The sequence below is a fragment of the Maylandia zebra genome, linkage group LG2, assembly GCF_041146795.1.
Source record: "Maylandia zebra isolate NMK-2024a linkage group LG2, Mzebra_GT3a, whole genome shotgun sequence".
Lineage (NCBI taxonomy): Eukaryota > Metazoa > Chordata > Actinopteri > Cichliformes > Cichlidae > Maylandia > Maylandia zebra.
In genome coordinates, this window is record NC_135168.1 from 44,705,941 (window position 1) to 44,727,542 (window position 21,602).

General features: G+C 40.4%; 1 protein-coding gene across 2 annotated transcripts in view; it reads right to left on the bottom strand.

Annotated features, from left to right (window-relative positions):
* dlg3 (discs, large homolog 3 (Drosophila)) overlaps nucleotides 1-20,718 on the bottom strand; it is an 80,488-nt gene extending 59,770 nt beyond the window's left edge. Inside the window, exons 1-4 of one of the 2 annotated variants that reach the window (XM_076875026.1) lie at nucleotides 20,345-20,718; nucleotides 19,374-19,505; nucleotides 9,237-9,322; nucleotides 4,187-4,297 (exon numbers count right to left, since the gene is read on the bottom strand). In XM_076875026.1, coding sequence (XP_076731141.1) covers nucleotides 4,187-4,297; nucleotides 9,237-9,322; nucleotides 19,374-19,505; nucleotides 20,345-20,363 — 348 coding nt within the window. In that variant the 5' untranslated portion in view covers nucleotides 20,364-20,718. Of the gene's footprint in view, nucleotides 1-4,186; nucleotides 4,298-9,236; nucleotides 9,323-19,373; nucleotides 19,510-20,344 lie in introns of both variants that reach the window. The other variant, XM_076875030.1, reaches the window with a different exon arrangement.
* Between the last annotated feature and the right edge of the window lie 884 nt (nucleotides 20,719-21,602).

Genomic DNA, 21,602 nt, shown 5'->3' on the forward strand with positions numbered 1-21,602 from the left:
GAATTGAATTAGAGCGGCAAGGCGGGGCTTTGAAGCAGCAGCCTGGAAGACCAATGTAAGCATATCGATCACACTACACATGACAGATCACATGTTGCAAGCATCCTTTCCTAAAACCCCTTTCTCCTGTCTCTTATAAACTGTCCACACTGCATTTACCAGTCAGTGCAATCATGGGGTGTGCAGTAAGAAGCTACCTTTATACATACATATATAAAGGTAGGTATGGGCAGGACAAGAAAAGAATAACCACAGATTGGTAATCGTCCACATACAAACACATGAACAGGTGTGACCAGTTCACATATGCAGACAAATCTTAGTACCTCAAAGAAAAGGAAACTGTTTCAGTTCCATATTATAGATGGGAAATACAATTTAAGAGCTGCTTTTCTGTACAGTTCAGTACAGAATACAGAATTAATACAGGAAAATGATTTTGCATGAATTAAATTGTACTGGGCAAGAAATGTCTTGATGGATAAAGCACTGTCTGTACTGATTGTTTAAAGTTTATAAATGGAGGATAACGGACGCATTAGTGAATATAGTGTAATCAAATACCATTGCCCTGGATTAAATGCAGCTTTTGCAAAGAGTATGTTTGCAGAAGATGGCCTCCCCTCCCTCAGCCTGGTTCTGCCGGAGGTTTCTTCCTGTTAAACGGGAGTTTTTCCTTCCCACTGTTGCCAAGTGCTTGCTTATTCTTTACCTTACAATATAAAGCACCTTGAGGCAACTGTTGCTGTGAACTGGTGCTATATAAATAAAATTGAATTGAACTGAATTAAATGTGTCCAGAGTGTGTAAGAAAATCCTTGTTAATATTGTGTTCAGGCAAACAGCATTAGGTGATTTATGGCTAAAACTAAGACTGCGACCTCTGACCCTCTGCTTGAGTTATGACACACGGGAGGAGCACATAATTTGCTTTTTGAACAGAGATGCTTCATTTCAGCTTTCGGCACCCCCGACACAATCAGCTCAGCAGCAGCCTTCACAGCTCTCTTATTACATGAACCCACCTGGACACCCTGTAACAAACACACGCTATCATAACGAGCATTACAACCCCCCCTCCCAACCACTGCACGGACCATCTATTGAACTTTTCAGTCATTTCTAGGCATTTCTCAGAGAAGCTGTGTAACTGCTCCTTCGTCACCTGACCGGATTTAGCACCATAAAAGGACAATCGGTAGTGAGGCAGTCTTAAAGAGGCAGCTCCCAATCAACACATAATAAGATCTTGTACTGTAGCCTTAACCAACTGTAATAGGGGATGAAGAAACAAGTCTCTCGGGTATCATTACATCCACTGAAAGGAATTCCCAGATTATAGAAGAATATGTGAGATATATATTTCACTGACAGGTGATGTGTTGATGGGAGGCAAGTAATTCGCACAGGGTGAGAAGACAGCAAGTCAGTCAGTCTAATTCAAATGAGTGAGATCATTTAGATTCGCCACAATGCTCTCCCAGCATTTCAGAAGCAGAAAACTGAGGCTACATGCCTAAGACTCCTATTAATAGGCCTTAGTGGCAGAGAACAGCTGCTCCACCACACACATGAAACTCCAACTGATGGAATAATGAGAGAGAGAAGCATACACATGGAGATAAATGAAGGAGACAGGAAAAGAGGAGAGTGAGAGATTTTATCAGAGCTGCAAGGATAAGGAACAGTGTTTATGCAGATTTCGTACACGCATAAAGAAGAGGCAGGAAAAAGAGCAATAAGAAAAGGGGGGGTTGGTTCAAGTAGGAGGTTATAGGATCAGGTGAAAGTAGCTGATAAAATGTGATGAAGGTGGTTGAGGTCCACTGCAGATGCCGTAACAGAGGAGAAACCGAGCTAAGGTGCCCTGTGTGTGGGCAGAAATGCGATGACTAGAGGGGGCATTACTGAAGCATGGTGCTGAACAGAAGGGGAAGTAAAAATAGAGAGAAGAAAAACAGAGAGATGCTGAGAAAACAACAAAGTGCTTATGCATCCGTGAGTGCATGGGAATGCAAAATAAACTGTGTAATTACCCATCCACCTTGCCACAGAGTGCAACGCTTCTGAAATCACTGTGCTTGCTGAGTGTGCATCATCACGAATGTGCTCAAAGCATGTACGGCATGACAGCAGAAGAGAGCGAGATGGAGGGAGAGAGGAGAAAGAAAACAAAGACGCAAATTAAAAGAGGAATGAAAAAGACGGGATAAAACATAGAGAAGAGCGAGGGGAGAGATAGATATGGAGAGAAAGAGAGTCAGAGCAGTCTGTAGGGATGCAGGCGGGGGAGGAATGTGGTTTCCATGGCAACCCGCGGAAGGCTGAGCTCTGGGTGTCCGTTCCAGCTCTGCACTGCACCGGCCCTCGCCTCTCAGCCGCCTTGCTGTCTCTCTCCAGCCTCCCCCACTATAGCTTTCTCTTTACACCCCCATTCTCTCCCTTACAGTCCCTCCCTTCCCCTGCGCCTCCTCATCTCCCTCCTTCATGTGAAAGAGGGAGTCTCACACACACACACACACACACACATACGCAGCCAGCTCCATATTATCCATACCAGAATCAACCTGTGCTGTCACTGTTTTATTATGCAGGCATTATCATACAAGCACAATGAATCCATGTGCTCGCAGCCACAGCCTGCATCACCTCATCTTTTACCTGGTCCAAGTCCACTAATCCAAACGCCCCCCTCACATACACCCACACACACACACACCTACTGCACTAGTTCTGGGCTTAGCTCAAAAGCCAACGCCTGCAGCCACTGTGCTGCCATGTGCCTCTGGCCGTGCTGTAATGGGGAAATGCGTGTGAACACGGCGGCCTTTAAAAGCACTGAAGAACATGGCAGCCTACTGAGACATATCTCTGACATGAAAGATGAGGACTGAGCATGTTGCTCGTGTAAGCATCAGATGAGCCACAATCCTTTAAAGAGACCGCTTGGCATTTGGAGAAGCATCATTTTGGTATCACTTTGGCAAGAAGCTTATCTGCTGTCTTGCCAAAAGTTACAGCACAATAAAACAAGAGGTGCCAGGTAATTAGCTTCTTTTAGCAGGACTGAAAACAGCACATTTAATTTTTTCTATCCAAACAAAAATCATAATCCACACAATGTAGTTTTTACATTTTTTTTTCACTTGGAGATCAAACAAAGAGAAGGTGTTAATCTGTGAAATTTATACATGTTGGTAATATGGATTTTGTGACATTTTGACAAGTGAAGCCAGTTTTTTCCCACTGTTTCTAGTCCGAAACCAAAGTAAACTTCACATCTAATAGACAGACATGAGGGCGGTATTTGCCTTTTACCTCATAGCAAGCTAGTTAAACAAATAGTACTTTGGGCTTTTGTCTATCTATCTGAAAACATGTGCTGCACTTTTGTTAACTCATAAGAAGGACTGACATCCAAGGTTGAGTCATACTCATGCAGCAAAAAAAGTTAAAAAATAACCCTGTTTATAGTCAGCCTATATGATAAATCAATGCATTTTGTAACTTTTGTCAAGACATGCTCACTTGTTACAGTAAAAGTTGCATGTATACCAAGAGGTCAACAACTGATATTGGTTAAGAAGACACCAGAGCAAATCTTTCTCTGGTGGGAGAAGTTTCACCTCTCACCGTACTGTCTAGAAAATAAAGGACTAAGCAGAGCAATTAAAGATGGCTTTCGGGAACCAGTGAACGTTCTCCAGGAGTCAAATGTTGTCAGGTTAGGGATAGTCCAAACTTAGAGACTGTGGACAAGAAACCAATGACTACATTGACTGAAGTACTGAAGTACGGTAGTCTGACATTAAACTGTGTGGAAAAAAAGAACTATCATAGTGAATAACGAGTGACTAAGAAAACGCTGATTCAGGGACAGCATATATTGCACAGTCTTAAATTACTTATTTAAATCTTTTTAAAACCAGCCCGTAGCTACAGTGAGATCCTCAGCATGGTGAATTATATGACCACATATTTTAGGCCTTTAAGTGTTTTATGATATACTATTAACCACGGTGTTCAGTATTACCATAATAAAAAGCTCAATAACTGTCGTGGAAATTTTGTAAGCATCACATCATCAGCGTCACAGTATCGTCTTTCTGACGTTTAATGGGATCATTGAGCAAAAGTTGAGTTCATGACAGTCCATGGAAGCAAATCTTTGCTTTGCGTAACTCACCTTTGGCACGTCGACATGAGAACGAGCCACCAATCCAGAAACTCGCTCCACTTTTTGAGGGCTGCTCCTGCTGGTCACTCGGACCCGGGACACACTCTGTCCCTCTTGATCCTGCAGGGGACACACATAGTATTTGTTTTTCAGACAAGTAACGTAAAAATATTGTCTTGCAATAACATGGACACGCTTGTGGATACCAGAAAAGATAATCATATACATTAATTTTCAAATGGCATTAAGTATATAGGTAAATGATGCTCTTCTGCATAATTTGTTAAAGCAGTCTGGTCAATCTCCACTGACCTCTGACATCAACAATGCACTTTCTCCCTGAGAACTGCTGCTCACTGGATATTTTCTCTTTTTTGGACCATTTTCTGTAAAAACCTAGAGATGTCTGGGAAAATCCCAGTAGACCAGCAGTTTCTGAAATTGCTAGACTAGCCCGCCCAGCAACAACAACCATGACACATTCAGAGTCACTTAAAATCACTTTTCTTGTCCGTTCTGATGCTCAGGTTGAACTTGAGCAGGTCATCGTGACCATGTCTACATTTCTAAATGCACTGAGTTGCTGCCATGTTGGCTGACTAGAGATTTGTGTTAGCAAGAAGTTGAACAGACATGTCTAACAAAGATAGTGAGTTTTGTTGAATATATTATTATTATCATTCATAATAAATCCTATGAAAAAGATGTGTAATATGTTATACAGATTTACAAACTGTAGTACTAATTTAACCAACAGGAAATGCTAAATATGAAAAAATCACTCTGAAATCTTTTTGAAAACAATTGCAGAACTCAAAATTTTGAAGTGTGCATCTATTTTTTAAACAAAGTATTATGTTTTCTGTATTAGGTATTCGGAGTAGATTACATGTCTTGTAATCCAAACATAACATTACTGATCCTAAACATGACATTAACTGCATTTGTAAATAATCTGACAACACCAACAGAGCTAGGACGAACAAGCTAGCTTAGTTTAGCATAAAGAGCTAACAGCTAATCTAGCTATGTCTCAAGTATAAATTTATCAGTCTACCAGCACCTCTACAGTTTACCAATACAGTATATACCTTTTTTTTTTTTACCTTCTTTTGTCTTTTTAAATTATTTAGTCTGTCAAAGATGCTTCCTGAACCCTAAGCAGGACTTCTGACAGACATTTAACAATACCAGGCTAGCTATTTTCCAAGTCTTCAGGGTTTATGCTAAAAAATTAGTCACCTACTAGCTCTTGTATCATAAAGAGAAATGAGCACATGTATCCTATTAGTGTTCTTAGATTTCTGCAAGGAAACAAGTTTGCTTATTTAAAACTTTTAATGTAATAATTTTAAATACTTTTTAAATTTAAAAAACAGTCAGGAGTGACTCCCATTCTTGTGAAATAACATTGTGTTGAAGAGAGAGAGTAGCTTTGGAAAATCAGAAAGTTAAGAAAAAAATGCAGCACAGCACTGTTTGTTGTAAAAAGGGCGCAAGACACAAGACAGCCAAAGTTTAGCAAATATATTATATGAGGAAACTAAACACAGTGTCCTAAGCCTGGACATAGACTGAATAAAGACCCTTAACTGACAGCAGAGGGCAGCCTTTAGAGCAGGCCATCACCTGTGCAAATCTGCAAACATGTGTTTCCACCAATTTTTCAAATTTGTTTTCAAATAAAAGCTCTTAACTTCCTCCCGATGGCTTTAAATTAAAATGAAAGCTCCTCTTTTGCTCAAGTTGAAAAGATAATATATATACACCCACACGCTGAAGCATGCGGGCAGCTGTACCTGGCATCTATGTAACCAACAGGAAGAGAGTTGGAAGGCAAAATTCAACCATCAGAATTACATCAATGTGAAGTTTGCAGTCTTCTCACAACATTTTCTTTACATTAGTGAGGCTCAGTGAGTGTGTCCTTTGATGGCACCTTCTCCACATTTAGGACAGGCAGGTCAGCTGACACTGGCAGACAGTGCAGCTGTAGCCCCTTCTAATGCTGGAAGCTAACAGTATGCCTTTTGCACAACACATAGCCAGACATCTGCAAATTGGTGCAGTCATTCAATTAATTACTTCAAGTCCTATAACACTGGGAATTCATGATATATTTAAATTCTATTCTTTTGATATTTCATGATTATATCCCAATACAACCAAACTAGTGACATCACACTTAGCTTGGAACCAAAACATTAAATAACCACTATGAAATCAATCACATGAAACTAACTTGTTCTCTTATGGTTTCTTTTATTTATTTTCTAAAGGAGCCATTCTCCACTCTCACCTGCTACTCTGCACCAAATCAGGGAATTTGCAGACTCATTTAGTTTCCCTCCCATCCTCCACTCAGGTGATCGCATGGCTAGAATACTGATGAGCACCACGTCGGGTGTCCATTAAGCAGCTCTCTTTCTCTCCCTTAAACTTCCCACTATGACTGCTGCATCCTTCCAGCAGCTTCTCTCTTTCCAGGACTGTGCCTATAGGCCTCACAAGCAGCTGGGATCCAGACAGTGAAGGATGGGGGAATGGATCAAGAGGCATGTTGCACTGAATTAGAAGCTGAACAGGGTGGATCACAGATGCACAGAGACGAGCTTAGGATGTTGGACTAAAGTTCAAGCCACAGTCATAATTTATGGTTTAGATCCTCTACCATGGGGAGTGACAAAGTTTGAACACATGGCCCTGCAATAAGCAACAATTTATGCTTGAATAATCCAGTGATTTCAAACCAGGGCTACTTTTTTAACTGCCCAGCAAGGGGGAAGGTTGTAAGAAAGGACGGTTAATTTTTAAAAATGACTATTTTTTGGAACAGATGATTGTAAAAGAAAAAGTCTTCTGCTCTGCAGCATCAGTTCAATACAATCAAGTGGATGACAAGTTTAGTGCAGTTCCTCTGTTCAACTGACCAGCCATAATCCAGTTCAGAGTTATGAAAATTTAAAAAAAAAAACACACTGACATTAAGTGATTGACTTGGGGGAAGGGCTGTTAAGCATAAAGGAATAATGTTAGATTAAACCTTAGTTCCCATGTTGAATGTTGAATTACTCTCACCTTCCTTTCCATAAACCAAAAGGCACTGAAAAAAGTCCTACATGATGTAAAGCCACATGAGGATTCATAAAAACAGCATCAATCGAATTATTGGACTGTGGATGAAAGTTATTATTGATCCCATCACACCAAACACAAAGAGCAGCTGGAGTGGATCAGAAATGTGACGACCATCCTGAGAAAAAATCTATGCTTATTTTTAAAATGAGTCATCTAGGAGGTATAGCGTGAGCCATCAGTTGTCATACATAAATCACCGTTTACAATTTAATGTCTTTTCTACAGAGTTGGCTCTTTTTTGGACTGCTTAATTTATTTGTATAAACCCCATATTGACATATCTCCCTTTTTTTACACTGAAAACTGTGTAACATGGGATCTGGGACAGCACTTAGTAAATAATAAACAGCAAAGAAGCTGCATCAGGCAGCAAATTAATCAGCAGAAAACAATAAACAGAAAAAAGCACTAAAGCTAAATAAACTATGAAGGATCCCCATTTATGGTAAAATGGGTCCTGAGCAAAATTAGGGAATCAGTGTTTCAGTCAGGCAGCTTGGTCGAAGTAAATACTTTATAAAAGTAAATATGGAGATTAAAGATACTATATCTGCTAAAAATGAACTAAGTCTGATCTTATCTGTGGTCTATGTCAAAACAAACAGTCATATGTAAACTCATACGCCTATCGAGTTTGCCATGATGGCTTGTGATGACTGGCAGAGGGAGCAAGTCTGTATTTTCCAGCATACTTCCTCTCTGTAGCTCACCAATGAATTCAAAATCACACATTATATTTTGTAATACATTAAAACTGAGAAAAGCTTTAAAACCAATGTTGAGGGGGCTTTTGTCACCTCTGAAGTATTTTGATGGCAGCTAATGGTCGTCTTTCAACGCTACCAAGACTCCAGTCACCTAAAGGCAAAGTAAGTGCTCATTCAGTTGATGTTTGAGCAGATCTGAAATCATCTCCTAATAATCTATCACTAAACTGCTCCACACTCACAAGGTGAAATACAGTCTTGGTTTTACTAAGCATGTTAATTAGCTGGATTAAACGACAACAGTGTCTTTGAAGAGTATTTCAGGCCAGTGTAATTGTATTAGTCTGACATTTCAGTTCAAGAATCTGGTTTCTTTGCTTAAAAGAATGAAAGCTAGCCATTGTGCCTCAAATTACATTTTTTAAAATTACATTTAAAAATTTGGTGCTGAAATTGAAATCATGTTGTGCCGGTCCAGCCTGCGTGGGGACTCAAACTGCAAACAAATGTGTAGGCACACTCATGTCGTCATTATTATACAGACGCTATAGCATATCTCTCTTGGCTACAAAGAAAAAGAACAAAGGCCATTCAGCTAATGAGTTATTGAAGTCAGCCAAAGATCAATTTCATTAACATTTTGGCATAGCTCAAGGAAAGTTGCAAAGCAACATTAAAGCACACAAGTGATATCAAGTGAGCAGTTCCAACCCATCTAAAGGCCATTAGGGGATAAGTGACAAAAAAGTGTCTGTATATAACCAGAATGTGTGGATTTGTTTTACATCACTTGCCTCCACGATGCTGTACATTTAAAAACATTTAGGCCTACATAAAATCTCCCTTCATCCTGCGTCCCACACTAAAAATATTCGAAATAACCATGCGACTATAAACACTTGTTATAATGACAGGACTGGCTGACTCCCACTGATGAGCAAATGGTAATCAGCGCTCTTTTGACTCTGTCTAATTTCCTCTTCTCCCTCTACCCATGGGTGTCCCCGTCCAACTTTTTCTCTGTCTGACACTCACTCACCAGGTTGAAGTCATAGCTACTGTGACTCATGGTGACATGTTATCCATGTAGGAGTGCGAGGGACACAGGTAATGACATCTAGCGTTGCCTACTGAGTAACAGCAAAGTGCACAACAGCACGTGTGAACATTAAGCTTGTTTTCTTGAAATATATAATGTAAAGCAGGAAATTTACCTCCCACACATCGCGCCTGTTGTCTTCTTTCACAACAGTTTGTTCTGTGTTCAGTTGCAAGGTCACCTCGTAACACTCTTGAATATCTGCGAGGAAAAGAAAACTATAATAAGCATTTTTTTTCCCTTTACTTGGACCACAACAAACATTACAGCAAAAGACTTTCTTTGTTTTACTTTGTCATCTCTACATCTTTGTAAGTTCTCAGTCGTCTAACTGCTTTGGATGCGTTAAAGAATCCGCCGATCAATCACCGGCACTTGGGGAGAAGTCTGTTTTTTGTCCTCAAGGGTACAGTTGGTAAAAATGTGGGGGTGGGAGTCGTCTGTTTACATGGAAGCTATGTCTCCATATTTGCAAGTGTTCTTCTTATCTTCTTGCTGAACTACATGACTCAGGTACTGACTAAGTACATCATCAAGTCTGTGTCTAACATTATAATTTATCATACTACCTGACAAGAGTGTGTCACAAAAAAAGAAAGAAAAACATCCTGCACGTTGTTATTTGTCAGTGTCACAGATCACTTACACGACACGTGATTTTAAGATCTCTTTGCTTTGAAACTCGGTTTTACGCCAAGACTTCTACACATATTAACGAATCAATACATGTAGTTCACTCTAGCTGACTGATGGGACAATTTATAAACTCTTGCATTAGCAAATTTGGCCACTTCAACACATGAGCATCAGAAAGGGACAAAAACAACTCGATATCACAGCAAAGCATGTAACCCTGGCCCACCATGTGGATGTCATGCTTTGCTTCTCCTAAGTGTGAAATAGGCGCGCATGCAGAAGTTGCAGTACCAGGATGCTTTACTGTTATGTTGGGTTGGGAAAAAAATATGTGATTTAACTGAATTTGAATCTGTTATGGTTGCTGGACTGTGAGTGAGTGTTTTATAAACTGACGATCTACTGGGATTCCCCACACAACCATCTCTCGGGTGGTCATCTTTACTGAGTATGGTCTGAAAAAGAGAAAATATCAAGTGAGCAGCAGTTCTCTGCCAAAGGTCAGAGGAGAATGGTCAGAGCTGACAAGTAATTCAAGAAACTCCTGGTTACAACCAAGACAACACTAATATAGTTATTATTCAAGGATAGTGTAACCATGGTAACCATCTTTGATTAGCATGTACTAACATGACAGCTAAACATAAAGAACAGCTAATAATAACGACACCGTAAAGCCACCAGTGGTGCTAATAAAAGAACTTAGGAGCATTAATGTCTATATCAGATTTTCCCCGGAGCCACACGAGTTCTTTTTTCTAGACTTTTAGGAAACAGGGATCCCCCAAAACTACATGCATGGGCAGGGCTAATCAAGCATTTGCCATTAATTGTTAGGCAGCATGAAATTCAATCAAAAGTGAGTAAGTCTCAGCGCACTCTTTAACTCCTCCCCCCTTCTTCTGAAGTCTTCTCATCACTTCTTGGCCCATGTCCCACGGTCAGCCGCTGAGTGGCAGCCGTTTGACAAGAATGCGCTGAGACAATTTTGCTGATGCCAAGTGAGCGCCTGGTTACTGCAGTGTTGACATAAAGAGGTTGCAGAAGAGTTCATCAACTTCGCACAGTTCACTGTCAGGACAAAAATGGGCTGCAAAACACTTTGGAGGTGAAACGTTTTAAACATGTCTTTCAAGAATGTGCACCTCTTATTGAAACGGGGACTCAAAGTCTATGTGCATGTGTGAGACGGAGAGACAAGAGTCAGTATGTCCCAACAAGACGCTGTAAGAACAAAAGTGTAAGAATGGAGCATGTGACTCATCACTGTGTCTGAATGTGGAGGAGTGAAGCCATGTGTGGGCAGAGCAGTTTGATGACCAGCTGACTAAAGAGCAGCCTCACTTACACAAACTCTTATGCACATGCAGACACGCAAACATGCTGTGGGCCTACCTGCAATAACCTAATTCCATATAGATGCAAATATCCACAGTCACGCAAATGAGCCTCCTTACTTTACCTCATTATTTTCTACACATATTGTAGTACGCCACACTGTCACTGTGTTTATTATCTCTCTGTGTTATATAAGCATCCCAATAGTGAATGGATACAGTGCATGCAACATAACTAAAACGTCCTCAGCTTAATTCCAGCTGAGAAACCGACTGCATTTTACACCCCGCCTCTGACTGCTTGTTTTCCAGTCTTCCAGGTCACTGTCCAATAAAAGAAAAAAATGCCTAAAGACAATCATTTGAAAAAAAAAAAAAGGTATCCTCATATCCCCACACAGAGTAGTTGCTGAAAATTTATTGTTACTGATGGTTGAGCAAAATTTTTATTTAAAAGTGACTTCTCTCTACCTGAAAAGTCTAAATCCAATACAAGATCAACTCTTATAGTAAAGAATTTTGCTTTGCATCTGTGTCTGCTGGTCTGGGTGTTTTAGAAACTGCTGATCTACGAAGATTTTTGTGCACAGCTATCTCTAGGGTTTATAGTCCGAAACGGGGAAAATATCCAGCGAGCTGCAGTTCTCTGGGTGAGAATGCCTTGTTTATGTCAGAGGTCAAACAAGAATTGTCAGACTCCTTGGAGCCGCTAGAAAGACAACAATAACTCAAACAAAACTTGTTACAAACAAAGTATGCAGAACTGCACCTCTGAACACACAACATGTTGAACCTTGAAGTAGATACAACAGCAGAGGATCACAGCTGGGGCCACTCCTGTCAGCTACAAAGAAACAGAAAAGAATATTGGAAAATGTTGCTGGGTGAGAATTTGTCATAAACAACACGTCTTGTATCAGTGGTATCCTCCTAACCTGAACATAACAAAGAACAATCGGCTTCCACGGTCATCAGGTTTCAATTCATTGCGATGTGGTGGAACAGGAGACTGACATCATGTATGTATGGTCAATATGGACCAAAAGCTCTGATAGATGTTCCCCAACCTTGTTGAACCTTGTGAGTTCTGAAGGCAAAAGGGAGTCCAACCTGGTACTATCAAGGTATACCCCAATAAAGCATCTGGTTAGTGCGAGCTACTGCTGTACTCAAAAAATATTCAATTTTCCAATTAATTTTATACATCAGTGTAATGTAAAACATAAAATTCAATGGAATCTGTTCTGATCTGAATATGTTTCTTAATGAATATTTATATAACTGAATAAAACTATTCATTTCTGTTGCGTTTTATTCGAAATAGATGTTTATGAAGGTAAAGAATCATTTGTTGACTTTATATAGCAGGCAGCTATGCCACTTTCTACCTTTTAGCTGTATAAAGCTAATCTAAAGATGGAATTTAGGAAGTGAAGCTAAAGATAGTCATCAGCTTAAATTCAAACTGAAGACTACCACCTGACCTTTGACCTAACCTCACAGAGACATTGGACACCACAGGCTGCCATGCACAAGCTAGGATAGACTATTACTGTGAGCTGTAAAAGGCCTACTTGTTCATGCACTTGTATATTATTCTCACACAATCTTTGACAAAAATACACACAATCGTTTTATTTTGAAGACGCCTCATGACATAAAATAACCAAATATCTAAGCAGCAGGTCGTGTAGAGATCTACTGTGACACAAAAACCCAAACAAACATAAATTACTCAAGGCAAAAGTCTAAATTTTATAGGGTTATCAAATGTCACTTCCTGAGCAGTACTCAGCTTTCTAACATATTCGCTCATCTTTCTTTCCAGTACTGTCTCTCACACATTCATGTTTTTTTCTTCCCTTGAAGATACAGCCACAGTACCTTTAACTAATAGACAGACTGTGTGCCAAACTGCACAGAAACAGCTTAAGTGTTAATTAATATTAAAAAAAAAAAAAGTGTAACTCCACTTGTGTTCCTGCTCCAGTTCTACAGAGCTAGATAGATGCTGAAGTACTGAAACCACAACTTTACTGACATCTGCACACAGGATTTTAGGAGTTGCAGGTATAGGACAATCAGGTGACACAGGAATATCAGGCTGCTTATTTACAAATATCAAATAGTTTGAAGTTATTGTGTATTAATACTTTTGGATTTCAACATTAAAATGTATACAAATGCTAAATGGAGTCAATTACTTTTTAAATAAAGTCAAATCTGAAACGTAAAACTAATGCAAAGCCATCACTATACATCTTACTGAGGAGCTTAGATTACAGGAAGTCTCTGCGCCAGGCGGAAAAAGATCCGAGAGACTGAGCCGCCAGTATTGCTTAATATTTTTCCTGACTACTGATCCTGTCAATGACACAGATCCGGCAAAGATGCATGGTTTAAAGCAATCATCTGGTTCATCTAGCTCAACAAAGGCTCTCAGAAGAATTCCCTTTTTTTATCAACAGCTTTTACTTGCCTTGTTTGCTGAGGTTGCTGCTTTTACGATTGAGAGACAGACAGACAGCACAGGCATGCCCTGCTTTATGACAGTAGTAACATTGTTTCTCTGGCTTTGGACTTGGTGGACCACCTTTAGCTTATTGGGGCTAAAATGCAGCATTTTTCTACGTATGCTCACAGTTGGATCTTTCACATTTACTCACACAAATACTCTTGTAGGTCAAGGCAAATTTCTGCAGCAGAACTTTAGCCTGCTGTAGGGTGGTTACATTTTATTCATTCAGATGTAGCACAATCTGCTCTGAGACACAGCTCTCGAACTGTTCAAACAACATCAGCTCACTTAGTGTTTGAAAGCCAGTAACTTTGCTTGGTACATCCCATCTGTCAAAGCAAACTTAAAAATTGTTTGAAAAGAGGTTCTCTTCATTTTACAAGAGAGCAGCCTCGGGTACCAACTCTGGTACCTTTAAATTTGTCGTATATGATGCTATCTTCAGTTGAGGGAGCTGCACAAGCCTCTTGTGCCTTATCAACCAGCTTGTAGTGAAACGGAAGAGACCAAAGATACTTTGGCTAATGCAAAGCAACAGCAATGGAAGCACAAAAATGAAAGAAGGTCTCTGCTTCAGTTTCCTGAAACCGAAGGAATAGACCAATAGTCTTACTCACAATGAAGAAGAGAGATGAGGAACAACAGAAGGACCAGTAGTACCTTCTTGACTTTGTTAAGGAGGCACAGAAAATGGCTCAGTGTTACTCTTTTGACACTAACTCAAGCTGGAGGATCCTGATATTCTAAAACTCAATTTCCCTTTGGGATTAATAAAGTTTCTCTGATTCTGATTCTAATAGCAGCCTTCAATCTTACGGCAGTTTAATTTGAACTCAAGCTCATCTTTACATGTATTGTCTTTTGCCTCAATTTTAAGATGGGCTAGGTGCATTAAAGCATAAATAAACTTTAGACAAAGGTGAACAATCAAGAGAAAATGAGGCCCGAGGCCCCTGCTGAGACCCTGAGGTGAGCAGCAGCTTCACCGGCCTCCTCCCCCACCCTTTCTAAGGAGCAAACCATTCTGTCCACCATTAGGAACAGCAGACTTAAACTCCTTTTCTGTAGTGCATTCTTTCTAATGGTCGACAAGGGACAACTGGTTGCAGATATCAGCTTGAATGGGTACATTCTAAGAGAAAATAGCTATGCTGCTGCCTTGATTGAAAACCTCAGCGAGTCCTTTTATAGTTTTGACATAGTTTATGATTATGGTAGATGGTTAAGGCCAAAACACTCAACTTGAGGCTTCAAAATGTAGGAGCACAAACTAACGAATGTCCACCTGTCTATGTATTTAAGAAAAGTACCGGTAAGTTCAACCTTGATTAAATCTTGAAAAATATTAGTTTAGTTAAGTTTTGCAGGCCATGCTTCAGCTGCATCCTGGACATCTGGCTTGTTTTCACACAGCTAACACTTCTAATTACATCACTCATCTATTTTTGGCAGAGTTAACAAGTGAGAGAAAGGTGCTCAATCACATCTTGAAGTGTTCTGAGATCAGGATTCACAGACACACTTCGTACAGGGCTTTCGCTTTTTTCCACTTCAGTGACCTTCCAAACAAAGTTAAAAAAGAAATCGTTGAACTGTTCCAACCCTCACAGACCACATAAATTCCTGACCATAAAACACAACACACAATCCAGACCAGAAGTCTCTTTCATAGGACCGATTTCTGGGTCTATTTTGGGGCGTCTGGTCGAAAGCTTTTTTTGTCACAGTTTAAGGGGGTTTTCCCGCATTTCCCCCCTCATCCACAGTCCTCCAAAATATCTGCATGCATGATCGGTGCATTGCAGGCCTCTTCTTTTTGTCATGTACCTATTTAATTAGACTGACATCATCTCTGTACTTCCTGCCTGGTTGAATCACAAACAAAAAAAGACAGTGCCCCTGGTTCTTTACATGATGATGAGCAACCCACTGCTCACCAGAGCAACACATTGACAGAAAACTAGGTCACAGTTTTAAGGCAGGGCAAACAATTCCCTCCCTTGTCGCTGTTTAAATGAAATATTCCCCAGGAATTTAGGCTCCACTGTAATTGAAAGTGTGTCGGCCTGTATGTTTGCCCCAACTCACAGCGAGCAGCACCCCGTGCTCCCCACTGTATGTTTGTACGTTGGAACAAAAGGGTAGATTCGCAGTTAAGGCAACCTTTGTTTGTGACTGTGCAGCCATGCTGACATCCAAATGGATGAACGCTGAACCTTCCCACGGGACGTGCAACACCTCTTTACTTCCCGCAGAGTATCAAAGTTAAAGAAACTGTAAAGACAGAATACTTTACTATGCATCAATTTCTTTAGAGTCTGAAAATGGCAGATTTTCAGACTCAGGTCTTTCATCTCTTCTGAACAACACAGTCCCTGCTCCAGAAAATTTCCTCCCACCATTAGACTAAATGGCCCATATGAACCAGTTCACATGGCCCTGAGCATGTGAAGGCAAACACAACAGGAGCGGATAAGAGGATGAGTAATGTTTATACTGCACTGTATTCCTATTAGTGCTATGAACCGGCTGCTCTTCCACTCCGCCTGCACTGATGAGAACCACATGTTGAATGAGGGGCCAGTCTTCTTCAACCATTCACCTGAGACACAGCGACCAGACGGCTCTTCTACTTCTTCTACCCTCACACATTGTGCAGATGGTCCAGAGAGCCAGGACGGCCTGGAAGAGGCTCGCATGGGAGCCTAGAGCTATTTATTTTCCTGTCGGCCTCAGGCTCGGCCCTGATTGAACATTCTTTGCGAGGAATGTTTGGAATCCTGAAAGCTAATCCTCTCCGAGTCTCCCTCACCTCAATAAATAATAAAATACATTAGATCTGATTTCAGGTTGATTACATTAAAACAGTGCATGGTCAGATGTCCACTAATACCTGGAGAAATGGTCAGTAACCACATGGGGTTTTTTGGTGACTTTCTCTCTCAACTTTAGGGTGATTTTTTAACAAGTTAACCAAGTTCAATAGCTTTGGTTAGCATTCTAACAAAAGGGTGACATCTATCCAGTACAAAGTAACACATTACTGTAATCACATTACCATTTATGGTAGCATGGAATGGTAGCAGCACAACTGTAAAGTGCAAACTGCATTCAGGACAGAAGTAGTTTCATTATGTCGTTCAGTTCATAATAATTTAAAGAGCTTGGAAAGAAAGTGACTGGATTTCTTTAAGTTTCGTGAAGATGCTTCTTCAGTTCCAACAACCAAATGGTGGAGAGTCCCAGGTAAACCCTACTTGGCGTTGTCTCTTAAGAGGGTCGTTGAACTACTGTTGATCATGTGACTCATCATATGAGCCAAGGTGCAGGAAAAGAACCAAAAAAGCTGATGTTGCTAGCACAACATTAGCTCTTTGCAAACATCTGCACAGACAGCATGCTAATCCAAAGGTAGAGAAGAACCCTGAATGATACTAAACCTCCACCCAGCAGCTACAGGCTGATCTTCAGTAGGGAACAAAACGAGTAAAGAGCACTAAGGCTTGCAACATTGTAGCCTCGATGCAAACCAGTGGTGTCATTAATATAAAGCCACTAAACTGTGCAATCAACAGTTATTTCATTGTGATGAAAAAACCCCAACTGCATATTTAAGCCTGCACCAAAGTGCAATAAGCTTTTAATCCCTAAACTCAGTGAGTATGGATAAAAAAATCTTTTGAGACTCAAGAAAACATCAGTATCTACAGACAATTTCAGAGGTTATCGTCAGCACAAGCATGATAGACTTCTTGCAATCAGTGCATCAGATTAAAAGCAAGTATTTCAATTGCTTTTCTTCATGTGTTACACGTTGTGATTGACTTAACAGCACATAAAGGCAACACTGGTTACATTTAGATCCATGATTTGTTGGAGAAAGACACAAACATTCTAGTTTTACTTTTGTACACCTCAATGGTGGACTGAATTTGTATTTTATAGCTTTTCACTACAATTTTAAACACAAGGTCCAAGGAGATGTCAGTGCAAGTGACACAACATCTAACCAAGTCAAGAAAACTCTTGATAAGGTGCGTGTATCATTATTAATATATGCAATCGTTAGATGCCTTCATGAATGGAAATGCAAAGAGTTTACAACAAGATGCAAACCCAAGAACAAGAAGAGGAAATTAGACCTGTCCAGGAATCACCTAAAAGAGCCTGCTGAGAAAATCTTAGGAGATGAATGAATGAAGATTACCTTGTGCCAAAATGATGGGAATAGAAAAGTATGCATAAGGAGAGAAACAACTCCTAATCCAAAGCAAATCACGTCATCGGACACACATGATTGAAGCAATTTTATGGCATGGGCATGTATGGTTGCCAGTGAAACCAGGTCACTGGTGTTTACTGATGATGTGACTCCTGATAGAAGCAGAAGGATGAATTCTTCAGTATACAGGGCTACACTCTCTGCTCAGATCCAATCAAATGCTGCAAATGCTGCCAATCCCACAGAGCTTCACAGTGCAAATTGAGCCTCTGAAAATGAGGGACTACATATTCTTTTTTAAATTCTCTACTTCCTAAACCATTCATGCAAACTCAGTCACATTTTTATGGTTCTATCCACCATTTGCTCCAGCCTACATTTTTAGAAACCATTCAAATGAGACTTAACAACTCATTTGGTCTTAAAATGTGGACTCTGGGTGATGAGGTACAACAAATTAGTCTCTATAATGAGCCCCTTACCTTTGACAAGACGCAAAAAGAGCAATACATTTTATCTTTATGTTTAAAGGGTTCATCAGTCAGCACAAGAAAGTATACCTTAAACTCCCTTCAGTATACATCATTAGCAAAACGAGCCACACCGTATCATTTTTAACTGCTGCCTGAGTCATAGCCGCCCTTCCCCCCTTAGATCCCCAGCAAAGAAGCAGCAGTGGGTCAGCAGAAGCAATAGCAGACCCAGGGGCAAGCATCATTATAACATGGCTGTGGTAATTAGAAGGACCACTCAACCATTTGCTAAACTGAAGTAATGTGCCTTATCTACTCTAAAAGGAAGTGAGGATAAGGTTCACACAGGCTCATTTCCAAAAACACAAAACACACCACACTCAGCTTGTCATGGAGGTGTAGCTGGTTACAACTAACATTAACTCATGATTCACTATTAGCAAACACTTTAGCCAGAAGCAGTTACATTTGCTTCTGGCTAAAGTGAATAAAGTTTTCTGACTTTATGATCTATACCCTGCTGATACAGTTTTATGAGACATAAATGTGCCTATTTTTGTAAAACTGAAAGGAGGAATTGTGTTTCAACAGTGTGACAGGTCAGAGTTTATAACAGCACAGTCTATAGATAGACTGAGTTGAGCGTGGCTTTAATGGGATTTTATTACAATCCGAGTATGCTACAGAGGTGGTTAAACAGCAAACCTTTGTGAGGCAGACTGAAAGGCCTCTTTCATAAGACTTAATTGGGAAACATTTAGACTCAGTTAACTTCCCATACAAATTAATACAACCTGACCCCGTCTCCATCCTGTGTCAGCCTTCAGCCAATCACACGGCCACGCAAATCAAACTATACCAGCTGCACTAAATCTAATACTGATAGTGTGTGGCAACAGCGCACAGTAAATTAAAGGAGATCAAGAAAAAAAATACCTCCCATTCTTAAGAAGATAGACACATGAAGAGGAAGCGTTGTTTGGAAAGGACATCCTGAGAAAGGTCTGATGCAACATAAGCTAGAGGGAAAAGTTTCGAAAGACTCTCTTCTTCAAAACAAGCTTACCGAGAAGGGCTTGAAACAGCTGGCTGCCCAAGATGGAAGACACTTTGCCCACGCTGGTCTTCAAGGCCTGTTCCTCTGGACTGGTCAGGTTGGACTGGTACTGCTTGAGCAGCCTCGCTGCCCTAGCTGTGTCTGCCTCACAAAATAAATACATGTCTCAGAACAACAGCAGCAGCAAAGCTACATAGAGACAGGGGAAATGAAATAACAGTGTTATGAACCTGTATCCCATTTGAGAGGCTAGAAAAAAGACATTCGTGGAGTTGCAATTTTCAAAAATGTCAGCAATTAATCAGTTCATACAAAAATTCCTGACTACTCTAAACTTACCTCTTTATTTTAGCTCTAATTAAACTATTATTAAATGTAAATACATGTAGCCAACAATACTGCCACTACTGCTTTTCTTTGCACAGACACACACTGTTATAAGAATTTAAATAAATAATAAAATACGGAAGATTTCTCCTTTTTTTAAACTAAACGTATCACTGCTGCTGCCTGTTATAGTCTCCTGCAGAGCACTTTAAAGGCATTTCTCTCTTTCCCATCAGGACTGTGCAGCTGGTTGTTGAACCCGGTGGGTGGTGAGGAGCACAGAATGCAGAGTTGATGCACATCACGAAGGTAAATCTACTACTTCACAGTTTCCTACCTAATCCTGAACATTATGATCGAGTAGGAGAATAACATCTCAGAAAACAACAACAACAACAATAATAATACCAACAGCACGGAAACTGACAATTTCCACTTACTCTTAACTTTCTCATTCCCTGAGGGCTAAAACAACAGTCTGGTTTCTCGAGGGGATTACAGCGGGGGTTCGTGGGACGTTGAAAAGCCGTGCAATAACTTTGATGGCGTAATGAGCTGGCATTAACCTAAAAACTTTAACTTTACCCGAGTATATAAGAAAAAATGTGACACGTGGGGAAAAAAAGATATAACGTTACATGAACGGTACTCACCATATTTATGCACCATCATGTGGCCGACTTGAAAAGTCACATAAGTTATAATTTCGAGGTGTTTTGAGGGTTTAAGAAGCAAGAATAATAACTGCGATAGTTTCGGATAATTTTATAACCGGGACTGTCGCTCCTTCCTCACAACAGATTTTTTTTTAAATCCAGTCGCTGACACTCGCAGTCTGTCTGAAGTGTCGCTGCAGCGGTCCGCAGTGTGGTCCACACCCACTGACTGAGGTTAAGATGTGAAAAAGCAAAGACTGTTTACTTCATGTCAACTTTTCCAGAAGTTTTCTTTTTTGGGGGGGCAAAACGGCTCCAGAGCGTGACATGTTCACGTTCCTCCTCCCCTCTCTCACACACGCCTCGCCTCCGTGGAGAAGGCCCACCGGTCCGGCCATAGCGGGCCCATTCGCACTGTCAGTATTAACGCTTTAAACACTGACACCTGCAGATAGCTTCAGCACATGACATCACTAGTAATGATCAGCGTGTTACTTAAGCCGTTTTTGTCTCTCGTTGCATGTTTATCTGGTAAGTCGCCTGTTTCTCGATTTTTTTGTAGTTGTTGCCATCTTGTGGTGCGATAAGGTGGTGCTGGGAGTCCGTCATTAAAGGAAAAGTACACTATGCAGATGTGTTTTGGACATGTGCAGAGAAGAGTTATTCAGGGTGCGGAAAATAGAGCTACTGGGCAGGTGGAAAACAGGAAGACCTCAGAGAAACATTTCAACTGTTCAAAATATAATCTATTGATCAGATTCAGTCACGTTAGAAAGAAAGTACACCAGCTGTCAGCTCTATGGCTTTACATGTCAGGACATAATAGAAATGATCCATTTTTTAAATTAGGTGGACAGACCCTAGGGCATGCTACACTGTCATTATTTAATGAAAAAAAAACTGCTTGAGATAAAACACTGAAGCATTATATCTGACTTTATCGGTCTCTTGCAGCATGGTTGGAAACGTTAGAGATGGGTTCATTCGGCAGCTCTCTTAAGTTCCCGTCGCAGCATTTCAGTCAGGTTTAGGTTCGAACTTTAACTGGGCCTCTGAAACACTTTTGCTTTTCTTTTTCAGATATTCTGTTGTAGATTTGCTGCTATGCTTGTGATCATTACCCTGTTGTGTGACCCAGTTTTGGCCCAGCTTTAGCTGTCAGACACATTGATGTATATAGGAATTTATGGTCCACTCAATGACTACAAGGAGCTCAGGTCTTGGGCTACAAAATAAACCCAAATTATCACCTCTC